Source organism: Peromyscus eremicus, chromosome 2, assembly GCF_949786415.1.
Source record: "Peromyscus eremicus chromosome 2, PerEre_H2_v1, whole genome shotgun sequence".
NCBI classification, from domain to species: Eukaryota; Metazoa; Chordata; class Mammalia; order Rodentia; family Cricetidae; genus Peromyscus; species Peromyscus eremicus.
This window is the reverse complement of record NC_081417.1, coordinates 117507666-117523498: the sequence shown is the minus strand read 5'-3', so window position 1 is coordinate 117523498 and position 15833 is coordinate 117507666. Positions and strand designations below refer to the sequence as shown.

The window sequence follows — 15833 nt, the reverse complement described above, 5'->3', positions numbered from 1 at the left end:
GAGATGTCAAGCATCAAAACCAATAAAATCCTGATTACAAAAAAATCAAAGTTTAACCCCATTTATCTGAACATATACACACTAACACAAATACACATACATATTCTAAAGAAAAACGTTAAGTGTCAAATTGGAACCTAGAGAAATGGTGCTCTTTAAATAAGACAATACATTTTATAGCTTTCCATCATCATGTGCCATAATATCAACAGAAGTCTAATTCACATACCAAACATATTTCTGCAGAGAGAATATATACATTAGAATGTATAACATAAATTGGTAACACAAAGTTCATCTCCCCTCACTCAGAATTTATGTAGATGGTAGGAGGGATGGGCTGTTTAAAGGCACTTACTGCTCATGGAGAGGACCTAGGATCAGTTCTCAGCACCTAAACTGGCTAGCTCACAACTGCCTATAACTCCAGTTCCAGGCAATGTGATACTTCTGACCTTCTTGGGCACCTGCACCCACACATACACATCCCAACAGACACACACTTGCATACACACACACAGACATATTTTTTTTTTAAAGAAAAAAATTTAGTAATTAATAATCTGTAAATTCTTCACAGGGAGAAAATGGCATTTGATACTTGTACTGCACACTGTAAATCAACTTGTGATCCTACTTTGAAAGAGAGTTTAGTTCTGAAGGGTCCAATAATCTGTAGACTCTATAGTTTGACAAGCAATTGCTATATCTAGCAAGGCATCACCATGCCAGATGAGATATTTAATTGACAGCCATGCTGTGTTACTTTTAAAATATAACTAAAACCATACTTGAGGTATCGAAAGAACTGGCCCATGGAAATCTGAACAGTACCAAGGACACTGAAATTGAAGACTAGAGTCAGTATAAAAAAACACAACTTCAACACCAAGACCCAGAAACTTACTAGTAAGGATAGAAAAAGGGACATTTCCACACATAGAAACAGCCTCCCCAGCATCTTAGTGGTGAAGCATCTGAACCAGATGTTCTGATTTCACTTTCTCTAAGAATGAAAGCAGCCAGAAGCACATAATCTCCTCAGATCTTTAAGAGTATCAGACGGTAATGTCTGCTACTTTCATTTTTGTATTAAGGTGTGGTGATATTTTATTTGTTAGAACACAAAATATCACCATGTTCTAACAAATAAAATATCACCACATTAAGGAAGCAAAGCAGAGACACAGCACATGCTGTTTGACCCCTGGACCTCCTAATTCCAGCTCATATAATTTTCCTTAAACCCAATGGGCATCCCAAATAAGAAGTAGGTTCAGCAACTGAAGTTAATTAGTAAGGGTCACTAAAGGTATGAGAGTCAAACTGAAAAGAAACATTAACATGGCAGTTTACAACTATCATTCTTATCAGCTGTGTAAGAATTCACAAACAGCTTGTTTCGTTTTTTAGTTCCTTTTTAAGGACAATGAATGTTACTATTAGAGTGAGTGTTAAGTGACAATTTAACCGAGTTCATTGAAATGGCCATGCTCTATTTTGAAATCATTTTCTGACTAGACCACAGTGCTTGGTCCACTCTACAACATATCAAACAAACAACCCCCTTTGGGGTCTTGAGTGTTAAACTACCTTATTTAAAGAGCAGCTTGAAGAACAGGATGCTGGGCTTATGCTAGTCTCTGGCCTAATGTCTTAGATGAGGGTTCTCTAACCTGTATTTGCTTTTTTTTGTTTTTGTTTTTTGAGGCAGGGTTTCTCTGTGTAGCCCTAGAGTTCTGAACTCACTCTGTAGACTAGGCTTGGCCTCAAACTCAGATCCCCCTGCCTCTGCCTCCTGAGGGCTCAGATGAAAGGCATGCACCACCACTGCCAGACTTTTAATCTGCATTTTTAAAAATTTCTAAGTAAGGCTTCTTACATGAGTATGAAATATCTCGAAGAACACTAATTTCACAGGTGTAGGATAAGATACCAGCCAATCAGCCTTTCCAGTGGGAGAATATAAAGCCTGGACATTATTTTTAAAATCTTTCACTAACATAACAAGAAGCTCAGTTAGCTTACAAAAGGTTAGATGACATATTAACTGCACAGAAAGGAATTTCACTCTGAAAAGCAGAGTAGTTAAATCATGGACTGTTTTTCCTCATGTAACAGATAAGAAGTGCAAGTCTCTACATAAATTTTACTTCTCAAAAGTCCAGAAACACCTCCAATACTAAGAAAGGACTGAGACAGTGCAAAGTAGCCTCCTCAATATCTCACAGACTCCACTAGAAGAACCAGTGATAAAACTAGCACACAGAGAAAGTCACTGAAGTCAAATGATAAATGGTTAAAGCATAAAAATTAAAAAAAAATCAGACTCTCTTGATAAAAGCAGACATGCTTTCCATACATAGTAAGTGAAAACTATACCCTCACCACCACCAATATTATTTCAAAAAGATATAGGTTATGGGAAGATCAGTAACAGATTAATCACAGGCATAGTGGGTTTTCTGTTTATTTTTGTTTTTAAACTTAATTTCTATGACCTAAGTTTCTTAAATGACAATTTTTTGTTCAGGTCTGATCCTCTTGGTTACTTTTTGTGGTCACTTTTGCTCCATGTCAGAATTACTCTTAGTTGTTCATTCATTAGTATGCAAGCTAAGTTAATGCTGTTTCAAAACAAGCTGCATTTTCAGAATGACTGAAAAAGAAAAGAACAAAAGTCTGAAACACATGAAAAAATAATTGGGTCCAGAATCCAGCACTACCTAGAAGAGAAAAAAAAAAGAAAAGATCGATGTCTGAAAGAATGGAAATGTTCACAGCCCTGGTTTACCAAGCACAAGTACCAAGTTGCCATACTGCAGTTGGTAAAAATGTACAAGGAACATGACTATAAAAAGTTCAGATAACCAGGTATAATGGTATATGTCTCTAATCCCAGGACCAGGGAGAGACTGAGGCAGGAAGATTTCAAACTCTAGGTCAGATTGGACTATACAGGGAGTACAAGGCCAGGCTGGGGTACAAAGCTGAGGCCATGTCTCAAAATGATAAACAGGAAAGTATAACTGCAAGAATAGACAAACTCGTACTAATATTACATTTTGTTTATTTGTTTGTTTTTTGTTTTTCGAGACAAGGTTTCTCTGTGTAGCTTTGAGCCCTTCCTGGAACTCGCTCTGTAGTCCAGGTCGGCCTTGAACTCACAGAGATCCTCCTGCCTCTGCCTCCCGAGTGCTGGGATTAAAGGCGTGCGCCACCACCGCCCAGCTACATTTTTTGTTTTTTGGGACAAGGTTTTACTGCATCTACATTGGCCTGGAACTTACACTGTAGCCTAAGCTAGCTTCCAACTCATGGTTTTTCTGCCTTAGTTCGTGGGTGCCAGAGTTAAAAGTGCCTGCCACCTGGAAACCAATTTTATTTGTGACTAGAGTCCGTCTTAGCAACAGACCCTCTCTAAAAGGGCAAGCTACATCTTCCGGCATCTATCTTGGATGGGCTTTATTGGATTCCTCTAGTCTCTCAGCTAAAACCTGAACACACGATACACCTTCCTCCAAGTACTTCAAAGCATCTGCCAGCATTTGTCTCACAGCACACATGGAAAAATAAACACCGAAGACACTAAACCTTGGGTCAAAGGATACTGACTTGGACATCTTTGTGTGTGTGTGTGGCATTTCTAACAATGGACTGGCAGTCATCACCTGTGTATGGGGGACAGGGTGAGAGTGGGGTGTGGTGCATGCAGCACCCAGAAGCCAGAGGACTTTGGGTGGTCCTACTGTATCAGATCATTATTGTACTAAGGCCCATCAGCCACCCATTTTCACAGACCATTACATTATCAAAGTCTACATTCTACCAGGTATTAAGTGACCTCCTTCAACTTAGTCCTCTGACACGCCAGCTAAGCAGTGGCTGGGAAACCTCAATGATCATCCTTTCTTAGCACTCCCACTCCCAATGCTGGGGTTACCTGGTGTTTTACATGGGTGCTGGGAATACGAACTAAGGTCCTCATGCTTACACAGCAAGTGTACCTAACACTGTGCCATCCATCCCCCAAGCCCATGACTTCTGTAGAGAGACTGGTAAGTTTACAGATTTTACTAGGTCTTTGGGTCCAAGTTAACAAGGAACAGGAGTTCCTGCCTGTAGGTAATGCTCTGATCCCCTTATCTCACAAGAACTAAAAGTTGAGAATGCTCAAAGTGCTGTGTATATAATCTCCTTGGTCTGTAACAAGAATAACTCTTAATTAGTACCAGGCAGACATGGATAAAAACATTCAGTTTCTCAGTTTGCTTCTAGTATTTTATCAGAATCAGCTAAACAAAAATGAAGGAAGGGTTCTCACGCAATGTACGAACAGCACGATGAAAACTTGATTTGAAAAAGGAAGCCCAATCATTTTAAAAAGCAGAAATTAAGGTATCACTTGAGCCCCAAATCCTGGATATTTTCCTGCCCTTAATCACATGCTATACACAATACACTGAATTCTTCACTGACTATATTTGTTCCAGATGCAGTTCTGTCTTTGTACTCTCAGGATTTTGATGCTGTCAACAATAGTTACTTGCAAAGTGAATATCCTATATTTCCCTTAGAGAAAAAGACTAAAGGATGATTAAAACTTGGCCAGTAGAACATAAGTGAATGAGGGTCTACCAGTCACCAAGTCTAGAGAACATCTTACCAGTTTCATTATCAAAGTCTATGTTCTTTCTACCAGGTACTAAGGAATTTCATTCAACTTGCATTGAAACATCATAATGAAGCAGGTGTGTTTTATCCTCCGTCTAGGAGGAAGGATATAAAAAAAGGACAGAGAGCAAAAGCTGTGGGGTATATAGCACATGCTCACAGCTGTGAACCAATTTTCTCTGAGAACCGCAGGAACGATAAAATGAAGATTTATTTAGTAGTTTTATTATGTGCCAGACACTGTGCCAAGAGCGCTACATTACCATCTTTGTAAGGACGGAAGTTTAACAATGATAATCAAGTTATATGCTTATGGAATAGCGAAGTTAAATTAAGAACCCAGGTTATCTAACTCACTGGGTCGCTTACTTAATTACATATGTACATATACTTTCTTCCTTGAAATCTGAACTCAGGTTAAATACTCATCATCTTGATGCAATATGACATAAGGGCTGAGTAGATAAGACTATGAGGGATAATGACAGACACAAGGTGAACAAAAACAGATGTACATTATAATGTGCTTTAGGAAGTAAGTTGTCTAAACACTAAAAAAAAGTGGGGCAGTCATATCTGTGTAAGCTAACTGGACCCTGGCTGAAGTTGAAAAGAATGGGCTATTTAAAAGACAAACACCAAGAGCTGCAGAGCTGGCTCAGCGATTACGAATACTTGTTCTTGCAGAGGACCAGGATTTGGTTCCCAACACCCACATAGAGGCTCATAACTGTCTCTAACTGCACTTCCACAGGATCTGACACACATGAAGTCAAGACAGGAAGATAAAGCCATCAAATACTGACACACAATAGTACTATAAGATCAGAGTAGCATCAACTTTCTGGTTGCAGAAGAAATAAGTCTTCTCTCATGAACGTGTCACAGATGCAAACTTTCACAGCAGGGCCATTTGGTGGATAGGCACATTATTCTTCAGATATCTACTGTACCAAATATGGACTTAGCAATACAGGCTTATGAAGAGGAGATAAGTCCTAAGGGACCACATCTAGATTAGACTAAGACAGTTCTGAAGGTAACCAATCACTTAGGGCTGGTCAATAAACTTCTTTTACAATTTTCACGTCAGGGTTTCTTTTGTATTTATAATTCAGCCTATGCATACTGTCAGGTCGTAAAGACTCAGGACAAATGGCTAACTGTGGTGCCTATTAGCATACCCAGTACATGCTGGCCTCAGGTTCTCTCAGCATCACAAGTACCTGGCACAGAGTCCTCGCTCCTCTCAGCACTTCTCACCCCCTACCCTACCTTAAACCTCTTCAAGCCCCTGAGCTTCACTTTCCTTTCCCCCAGCTTCCATCCCCAGATAACCCAGCCATTTCAGCCAAGCACTCTCTTGGTCCTCTTCTCTTGAATCCTGGTCCCCTCTTGCCCTTCTCTCTTCATTCTCTCCTCTCATGGACAGGTCTATTCTGCTGGCCATGTTCTTTTCAGTCTGGACTCTTCCGGCTGTTCTCTCTCTCATATCTACAGTAAAAACCTTCTTCTTAACCATACCTAGGAGTGGTCACGTTCTCATTTTTATTCATGTACACTGCAAGAAAATCTCAAACTCTCATTTTTCTTTTTTCTATAAAGAACATCCAGAGAAGTGACAAAAATAAGAAATTGGGAGACAGTTTTACGACAAGGTAAAAGTATGTGCTTAAGAGGTTAGTGTGGGCATTCCCATGAGCTGCCTCAATCTCTGGCCCTAGGCTTTGGTGCTTTACTGGGAATGTGTCCAGTGCTTTAAAGTGTGTATTAAGAATAGATGTTGTTAATAAAAGTCCTTTTCTTCTACAATGCATTTAAATATACAGATGTGGTTGACACTTATCTTTCTTCTGAATGTAGTGTTATAATTGTGCCCATGCTTGGTCTCTTGAATTTTAATAAGCATTGGAAAAGGGTTAAATTTTGGTACTGATAATTCAGAGCAAACACAAAACTTCATGAATTGTGTGCGTAATTTTAACATTCCTATTAGTACCACAGCAAGTTCTAATCAATTCATCTAATTGTATTAAAATATCTAAATGTAAGACTTATATGGGGGCTGAGAGACGGCTCAGAGGTTAAGTTAAGAGCACTGACTGTTCTTCCAGAGGACCCAGGTTCAAGGTTCAATTCCTAGTCCCTACATGGCAGCTCACAACTATAAATCCAGTCCAGGGGATCTGACATCCCCACACCAATGCAAATAAAAAAAAAAAAAAGACATAACACCTTTTATACTGACATGATAATGCAGTGATAGCTGCATACATTAAAGCTCATATCAACAGCACTCAATGAAAAGTTTAGAATTCAAGTTGAATGAAATTAAAACTTTCAAAGTATTCTAATATTTGAATATCTATCTTTGACTTAATTCAGCTGATTTTGATCTGAAAGAACTCAAACAGAGGTGAGTGAAATACATCTGTTATATTTACTGTTAATTTATGAATGAACTGTCCAGTTTGTCCACAATTACATAAAAAAAAAACAAGACAGATTTCATACAATGAAAGCTCCAAATGAAAAGCACCACCCCCTGAACTTCACCACTGTCTTGCTCCTGTAAAAGCAGATGAGTAATCAATAAGACAAACTGGTTTATTTCTTAAAGAAAAATTGGTTTGGTCCATATTTATGAAGTTTGTAACTACAGGAAATCTAATCACACCATTTAGTTTCAGGTTACAAAAGTTCTAGATATGGAGATACTTAAATGTAAGACTTTGCTCTACGTGGAAAGTCAGAGGAGATTCTGGGAAGGTGTAAGACTGCTTGAGATGAAAACATACATACGCAGGGTAGTGGTGGTGCACGCCTTTAATCCCAGCACTCAGGAGGCAGAGGCAGGCGGATCTCAGTGCTTTCGAGGCCAGCCTGGGCTACAGAGTGAGTTCCAGGAAAGGCACAAAGCTACACAGGGAAATCTTGCCTTGAAAAACAAAACATAAAAACAAAAACAAAAACAAAAAAGAAATGAAAACATATAGGATTACTTCCTTTCTCTAACCTCTATAAATTTCAATTATCATTTCCTAAAGAAAAGAATAAGCAATGACTGACTAGCTTCTTACTTTTAACAGACTGTTTCTGACCCCAAGTACACCATAATTTTTGAAAGGCTCTGTGAAAACCAAAATACAATATTGCCATCAAAATAAATTCAGTTCTCTGGTCAAAGTTAAAAAAAATTTGCTTAGGCATGGTGAATAATGCTACTTTAGTAACTAAACGATCCCAAACAAGACCCGGGCAAGATTTAACTAAATACTATCAGGACTCCTTTCAAATCCCCAACTAAATTCTAAAACACAGATAATTACTATAAAAGAATAATAACATCCATCTTCTCTATCTATAAACACCAGCACAGTGTCTGTTTTACATTTCTTTTATCATGGAACAAATTACATCATACACATAAGTTATATTAGAGAATACCAGATCCCCTTATGAAATTAAAGAAGGCTATAGGTATTATTACCTACACATACATACAAATACGTATGAACTGAGGAAGGGAAACAAAACTAAACCATACTGAATAGGATACAGCATTTTTGTTATTTTTTTAAACTAATTAGCATATATGAATGGTAACACCAAATCCAGAAGGCAGCAACAAATCTCAGATTGCCAAATACACCTCAAAGCAGGAACAAACTACCTAATCCAAGACCAAAAGCAGTTAGTAAGGTACAGTATAACAGCTTTTTTTAAATAGTAAATGGAAAAGGTCCTATCAAGCAGTTGGCCTTGCAGCAAGATTAAGGAATCTAGATTTTCTTTAGGAGTTATAGGAGGCTGAAATAAAAGGTTTTGTACTTTAGAAAGGTCACTATAGATGCTGCATGGAAAATATATTAGAAGAAATATAGTAAAACATGAAATGGGGAAACTAATTAGGAAGCAGTCATAGTAGTCTAGGATAGAAAAAATACCTCCTGGGGTAGATATGGAACAAGAACTGGTTAGAGGTATTTCAGTGGGGAGCAATAACAGGCTTATTTAGAAATGCAATGTTGGCAACAAAAGAAACATTTTCGCTGGTTTCAGACTTAGCCAACAATGTAAATAAATGTAAGTAGTTTTTAAGGTGACATTTTTTATAGACAGAGAAGGAACAGGTAAGGAGGGAACAGTAAGTATTGTTTTAAGTGTTCACAATTTTAGAGATAGCTGCTGAAATGTTTAAGGAAAAAGTCAAGTTGGAGAATGAGATGGAAGAGTTAAGCCAGAAATACAAACCAAGAAGAACTGAGCAGAGACCATGAAATAGATTAGATCACACAGGCTGGTAGTTTTCAGATTTGGTATGCAGGTGGCTCAAACTTGCTTAATGAAGATGTAGACTGGGAGCCCACCTTGGAAGATCTGCTGTATTTATTAAGTCTATAGCACATTCTGATGCAGCTGACCTTTATAGTATGTTCTGAGCATTTACCTAAGAGAGACAAGAACAGAAGAATAGGTCTGGCACCAATAACCAAGAAGTACAAACACTTAAACTTTAGGTAAAGAGGAATGTGCAGAGGACACTGAAGAGAAAACGGAGTACAGGGAAAAGCAGAGTGGAGAGAGAATGGTCAGCTGTGTTGAATACCAATGAGAAAAGCTCCAAGAATGAGAAGAACAATGGGTGTAGAAAGGTCAAAGATAACACTGATAGCAAGAGGGAGACACAATCTAGAACTTTAATCAAAGAGAGGAAAAGGATGACGCTTAAGACATTTAGGCTTTGCAGAGAGTAAATAAAAGATGCAGTAACTGGTGGGAGGAGGCCACAAGAGAAAATTTAGGATCCTTTCATGGCCCATTTCTGACAGATCTATGATGTTTCACCAAAAATTACTATTGAATTTTACACAATAATTTTTTTTTAGCCCCAATTTCAAATGTTAACTACCCCACCGACGGTTGGGGTATTTAAAATTTCCAGCATAAACAGAGCACCGAAGTCTCCAGTGCCCCCGCTCCACATGCCGCACCACATCACTGCTAGTATAGGTCATTTACCCTTGCAAGATCCTCTATTTCAGAACTGAAGTTTGTCTCTCCTTCCATCATTTCTTCTTCTTCTAATGTTCGCTCATCATCAAAATCATGAACCAGCATGTCAGCTGATGGATCAAACTCATGGTCCTCTGATGTTGCTGAGCCTCCTATAAAGAACATTTCCAGATGTACGGTAAACCAAATTAAGTGCATCTTACCAATGTTATTTTAGTATATATGCATTGTTTATATGAGGCTGGATGTAAGTAAAAAAGGACCAGGAAAAAGATAGACACAGTAAATGTTTTTGCTTTAAAAAACTAGCTTTACTCATCCCCACTCCCAAAAAGCTCTTACTAGGAACTACTGTTTGCCATGCTACTCCTATATGTTACACTGTGAAATTGGGGTAGAATATTTTTAACTTAAAATTTTTGTTGTAATCTTGTAAACAGGAAACTAAGTTATAAAGAAAAAAGAGCTCCATCAAGTAAGAATCGACTTTTTTTGTGGAGGGGGAAAACAAAACCATTTTAAACCACCTGTTTAAGGTTTGAAAATCTCTTTGGTCCTTGAAAATCTGAACAGTCACATACTGTAGAGTGATTTTCTAGGTTGATGACAGGCTGTGCATATGACAGTGGCCACATCATATAGTATAGGTAGGTATGCGGTAGGCTTGTAGAGGTATGCTCTATGATAACTGCTCAACCACCTCAGTTTATCAGAATGTGTGCTTGCTGTTAAGCAACACTTGCCCATCTAGTGAAAATATACGATCAGCACTACCTTGAAAACATATTCTAATATTTGAGTAATTATCTTGAACTTATGCAGTTGATTTGAAATAACTCAGGGGTAAGAGAAGTAAAATGTATTAAAAGCATATATAAAATTTTTATTAAAGGCAATATAAGTAACTCAAATTAACTGATATATCCTAATCAATATTTAGCCTGGTTTGGGGGAATGTTACTAGATTTAAATAGACTGCAAAAGCTAGGAATGTGGGTGTTCTGTAGACATTTCTCACATTTTGATTACTGCCAAACTAAGACTTCAGTTTGCAAAAGCACTGCTTACTTATAGACAAGTATGTCATTTGACCTCGGGGAAAAAAAAGATCTTTTTATCAGTTCAAATTATTAAAAGTTGCATTAACAGCCATGCCAATCCCCTTATTTCACTCTAAATAAGAGAATCGGTAAGTAAAATGAAGAAACCAGGGTATACCTGGTCAACTCCCACAATATTCAGAAGAGTCCTCCCCCTTTAACTATGTGCCAAATAATAAGCTCAATCATTTGACAAACATTATCTCAACCCTCAAGCAGTGGTATGAAGTAGGTATTATCACCCCATTTAAAAGGGGGAGGGAGGAGAAAGATCCAAGGCTTAAAAACATATATAGCACTTCAAAATACAGCAAAGATGGAACCGAGTCCCAGCTGTAACTTCAACTCAAGTGCTCCAAACCTCCTGTAAGTCCTCTACATGTCTTGTCTCAAAGAACACTTAAGGAGAGCCTAAGTTTACTAACATATGTGACCTGTAATCGCCAACAGGTGGCAAAACACCTGAAAGACACAATTCTTTTTGAGAGTATTTGAAAAATAATATTAAGTACAAAATAAGTATAAATGCCAAATCCAATTATTATAAACTAGAATTTAATGAAAATGAGTTATTAATCATTATGCAAGGTTCAGAATGATTTATATAAAAAATAGAAAAGCATCCTGTCTTAATTCCTCACAACAGACCGTCTTAATTTTATTGGTATTATAGCAGTAGTTGAACTACTGGGCAGGAGGGTTCTCATGAGAACACAAATAAGAACCATTAACTTGGAGTTCTGGTTTTATCATCCTTTCAGTTTCCTGAAGCTTTTCTTCTGAGACACTTAGCAGTCAACAGTAAAGCAGTCTCACAGACTGTGCTACTCTTTTATTCACTCTTGCAGACAGAAAGACTCTTTTAAAAAGGCTCTAGTGCTGGAGCTGGAGAGAGAGGACTCAGCAGTTAGGAGTACTTGTGACTTCTGCAGAGGATCTGGGTTCAGTTTCTAACACCCACCTGGTAGCTCACAATCATCCTTAACGCAAGTTCTAGGGGATTCTTTTTCTGAACTCCATGAGCTCCAGGCATGTGCACAGTACATATAAATACATACAAGCAAAACACCCATACGCACACAAAAATTACATCACCACCCCTCTGGACATTATTAAGCTTCACATAGTTCTTATTGAGTATAGATATTGCCAAAAATAATTATGCTAAATTTTAACTACTCATTGTTATACTCTTACCCACTTGCTTCCAAACTCTCTAAAACACAGCACCAAGTCATGAACGTCATACTACTTACCTGAAATCTCTTATCTTTTGTCATCATTTGCAGACAGTTCTACTTGAAAACCTGTCACCTCACTCCCCCACTACATTAAATGCCAAAGTGTAAATGAGCTGCTCTTCTAATTCCAACTCCTTTCCCACATGCATATTACATATAAACTTGCAATTTCAACTATTTTCTTGCTTTAAACTGGTGTTTGTTTTATGTGAGTTCTTACTACCTTATTTGCAAGTAGCCACTAACCATTCTATTATTGTCTGCCACATGCTTAGACCCATTATTAGGAAAGTTTCCTGGAAGGGAACCTCAATAATGAGGACATCTTTTGCTTTGTACAAGTTAAGTATTTTGCTAGGGAGTTAAGATAATCACTGCTTTGTCATCCACTTTTGGATCATCTTTTTAAAGGCACTAAGATAACTTTAGGTTACGATGTATCATGTATACCTATTTAATCTCTTAAAAAAAAACCCTCCCCTGTAACTCTCATATATTATGTTTTATACTGTGCCTGCACTTGATGCTGACTGAGCTTATAAATAAGTCATTTAGCATAGTTACGTGACTATGACTGCTAGCATTGACTCCCAAGTACAGATGCTATGAAGAGCAGCCTATGACCATTAAACAATAATTTTTTACGTGAGAGAGGCCTCTATCCTTAATTCTATCAACTTTTGTAACTCTCTATAATTGTGCTAGCAACAAATGCTCCTTCTGCCAAATGCCCTAATATTTATGTACTTATTAAAGAAACGCTAAAGCTTAAGGAATCTGCAACCCTACACGAATAAACACAGGGAATCCATTTTCTTTTTTCAGCAAAACTTATTTCTGAAGTTTTGAAAGAAAAAAAATACTTGAAATATTTCTATATCCCACAACCTATATAGTGGGGTATATACACTTTTCTGATCTCATGTTTACTTCTAACTCCTACCATCCTGAACTCATTTATAAATCACAAAGTTAAAAAAAAAAGTTACAAAAAACCAATATACTTTACTCTTGAGCATACAGAAAAAAGACAAACTACTTTTAGCTCAAATAAAGACAAAAACAAGTGTAAAGTCAACACTCAAGTTATTTAATAGTGCACTCCAACCTCCAGAACACAACAATTTATGTCCATGGAAAGTATCATGGACTATTAAAAGACTATTCATATTAAGCACACACACACACACACACACACACACACACACACACACACACACGCATGCACACAAAGCTTTCTAAAAATTGCAATGCAAGCTGGGCAGTGGTGGACTCGGATTTAATCCCAGCACTCAGGAGGCAGAGGCAAGTGGAACTCTAAGTTCAAGGCCAGCCTGATCTACAGAGCAAGTTCCAAGACAGCCAGGGCTGCACAGAGAAACCCTGTTTGGGGGTGGGGGGCAACCACCCCCCAAAATGAATGAAAAAAAATCCAAAATAAACTTACAATATAATGTAGATATCTTCAATATGCAAAATTCAGCAACATGATTCTAAACTTTGCTAAATATTCAATGTGTGAGTTATTTTCAAACAAAACACACCTCAAAGGACTCCCAAAGAGTAAAAATAAATGTGAGCAATATTGAAGAGAGAATATAAAAATCCTAGATGAACAGTTAAAAGTATATACAACCTACTCAAATCTATGAATAAATTCCTTATGTTTCCAATGTAACTCCTCTGCTGAATGGCTGACTTACTTTACTATGCCCTTCAATGGTAAACACATTAATAATTTATCAAATAAAATGTTGAATATCTTTAAGCTAACTGACTCCTTTTCAAAAGCATTATTTCATACACTTTCTGTTAAATAACAATTTTAAACTATAAGAAATGCATAAAGCAACTGAGAAGAGTGGAAGACAGGGAAGAGAAGGAGGGACAAAGAGAGGAGGAGAGGGAAAGAAAGCCCAGACAGTTAGGAGGATGAACTTGCCTCACCTGTACTTTCATGGGCAGTCAAACATTTCATCCATTTCTTTTTCCCCAGAAAAAAGAAGCATTCAGAAGAAAAGCAAGTCAGATGACAGTCTAGCTCCTCTAGCCTTTATCTTAACTAACAGGACAAGTAGTCAAACAGGATTATAAAAACACATAAAAATACTTACCTGGACTTGAAGACTCAACAGATGGCTGAGGGGAAAAGAAAACAAATTAGCATTTTTGTGTAGTGTACCTTTATAAACATTCTAAGAATCACTCAATGACTAAAGACACCAAAAACTTACAGTAAGTTTTAATGTCTAACACAAACCGAAATTGTTCACATAATCTTTCCCTTCCATTATGCTTAACCCCCCCAAAAAAATCTAAAACACTCTTTGATTTAGAAGCAAAAATAGTAATATGAAGTTAATTCTTATTTTAACAGCAAACACAGTTCTCAAAAATATAGGTGAGTTAAGAGGTATGGTTTTAGATATTAAAGTCTTCAGTAATAGGTTTTATCTTACTTATATTGAAATAACCATACATACACAAAATTTGCTATCAGTGGTTTCTAAAGCTCAAAACAAAACCAAATGGTGAAACAGGAGGTAGAAACAATTACACTCCCTCCTGACCACGACATCAGGGACTGAACCCAGAGCTTCACACACGCACACACTAGGCAAGTGTTCGACCAATAGCTATATCTCCACCTCACCCTCTAAAAGGACAAGATCTTTCTAAAATCTAGCATGGCTTTGATCATGATCTCGTGCCTCAGCATCCCAAGTGCAGAACTTACAGGTATCACTGTACCACTCACACATTACCAACCTTAAATGGAAAAATATATAGATAAAATTGGTAGCAACTACTTTACTAATATTGCCACCTGACAGAGTAATTATTTTATCTCTGTCTTCAAACATAAATTCCTTCTAGACAAATTCAGTAACTTGGGAGAACTTAAAAAATGCCACTTCAACCAGAGCTGCCCACGGATGTTGTGAGAAGGAAGAAGCCACTGGCAAAAGAGCATGCTATTAAGAATATTTCTTCGGCTAAACACAACAGGACCAAGAGGTAAGGTAATAAAACAAATGGGGAAAAGTGTTCAGTTTTCAAGAGCCAGGGAATCTAAGACAGATCTCTGTGCGGTATTTAAGTTCCATTTTGAAACCTGCCTACATTGTAAATCTAGTATTCTAGATTCCAGTTGTGCTGGCTTCTTTTGAGGTGCTTTTTCAAAGGTCCAATTTCTACCAATAAACTTTAGTAAGAGAAGTTCATCCCTTCAACACGGTTTTTCTAACAACAACAACAACAACCAAACCCTAACAGTGTAGACAGTATTATATATTTCTTACACCACACCATCATTATTTCAAAGTCAGCAGGCCAAAACAGTTAAGATAATTGTTTAGTTTGGTTTCTCTAATGAGAAGCTGGAGAGCAGGAGGCCATGGAAATAATATTATAATCATAAAAAGGGCAGAACTACACAGTTCTTATGTGAAATGGGTGTAGGCACCACACCTATTAGCCAACAAATCAACATTTTAAAATCTTAATCCCAACTATAAACCTAACCTTTGGACAATTTGGTGCCAAGTTGATCAGTACTATAGAAAAGCTTCACCACACTCCTTTTCAAGTAAATGTCTGAAACAAATATATATGGCATAAACAACCACAACTTCTTACAGATTAGGTCTCAAAGATACACAGCTCCTGAACATAATTATTTTTTAACATTACAATGTTTTATAGTCTTCTGATTAAAAAAGAAAAAAGCTTTCTGAAATCAAGTATGTTGGTACAACTTTAATCCTAGTACTCAGGAGGCAGAGGCAGGCAAAGTTAAGTG

The 15833-nt window shown here is 37.3% G+C and overlaps 1 protein-coding gene across 8 annotated transcripts in view; it reads right to left on the bottom strand.

Moving 5' to 3' along the window:
- The window catches only part of Mier1 (MIER1 transcriptional regulator), a 57268-nt gene that overhangs the window by 29486 nt on the left and 11949 nt on the right, over positions 1-15833 (bottom strand). For 7 of the 8 annotated variants that reach the window (XM_059254590.1, XM_059254591.1, XM_059254593.1 and 4 more), the window contains 2 exons: positions 14146-14170; positions 9697-9842 (listed from right to left, as the gene is read on the bottom strand). In XM_059254590.1, coding sequence (XP_059110573.1) covers positions 9697-9842; positions 14146-14170 — 171 coding nt within the window. Of the gene's footprint in view, positions 1-9696; positions 9843-13978; positions 14016-14145; positions 14171-15833 lie in introns of all 8 variants that reach the window. The other variant, XM_059254597.1, reaches the window with a different exon arrangement.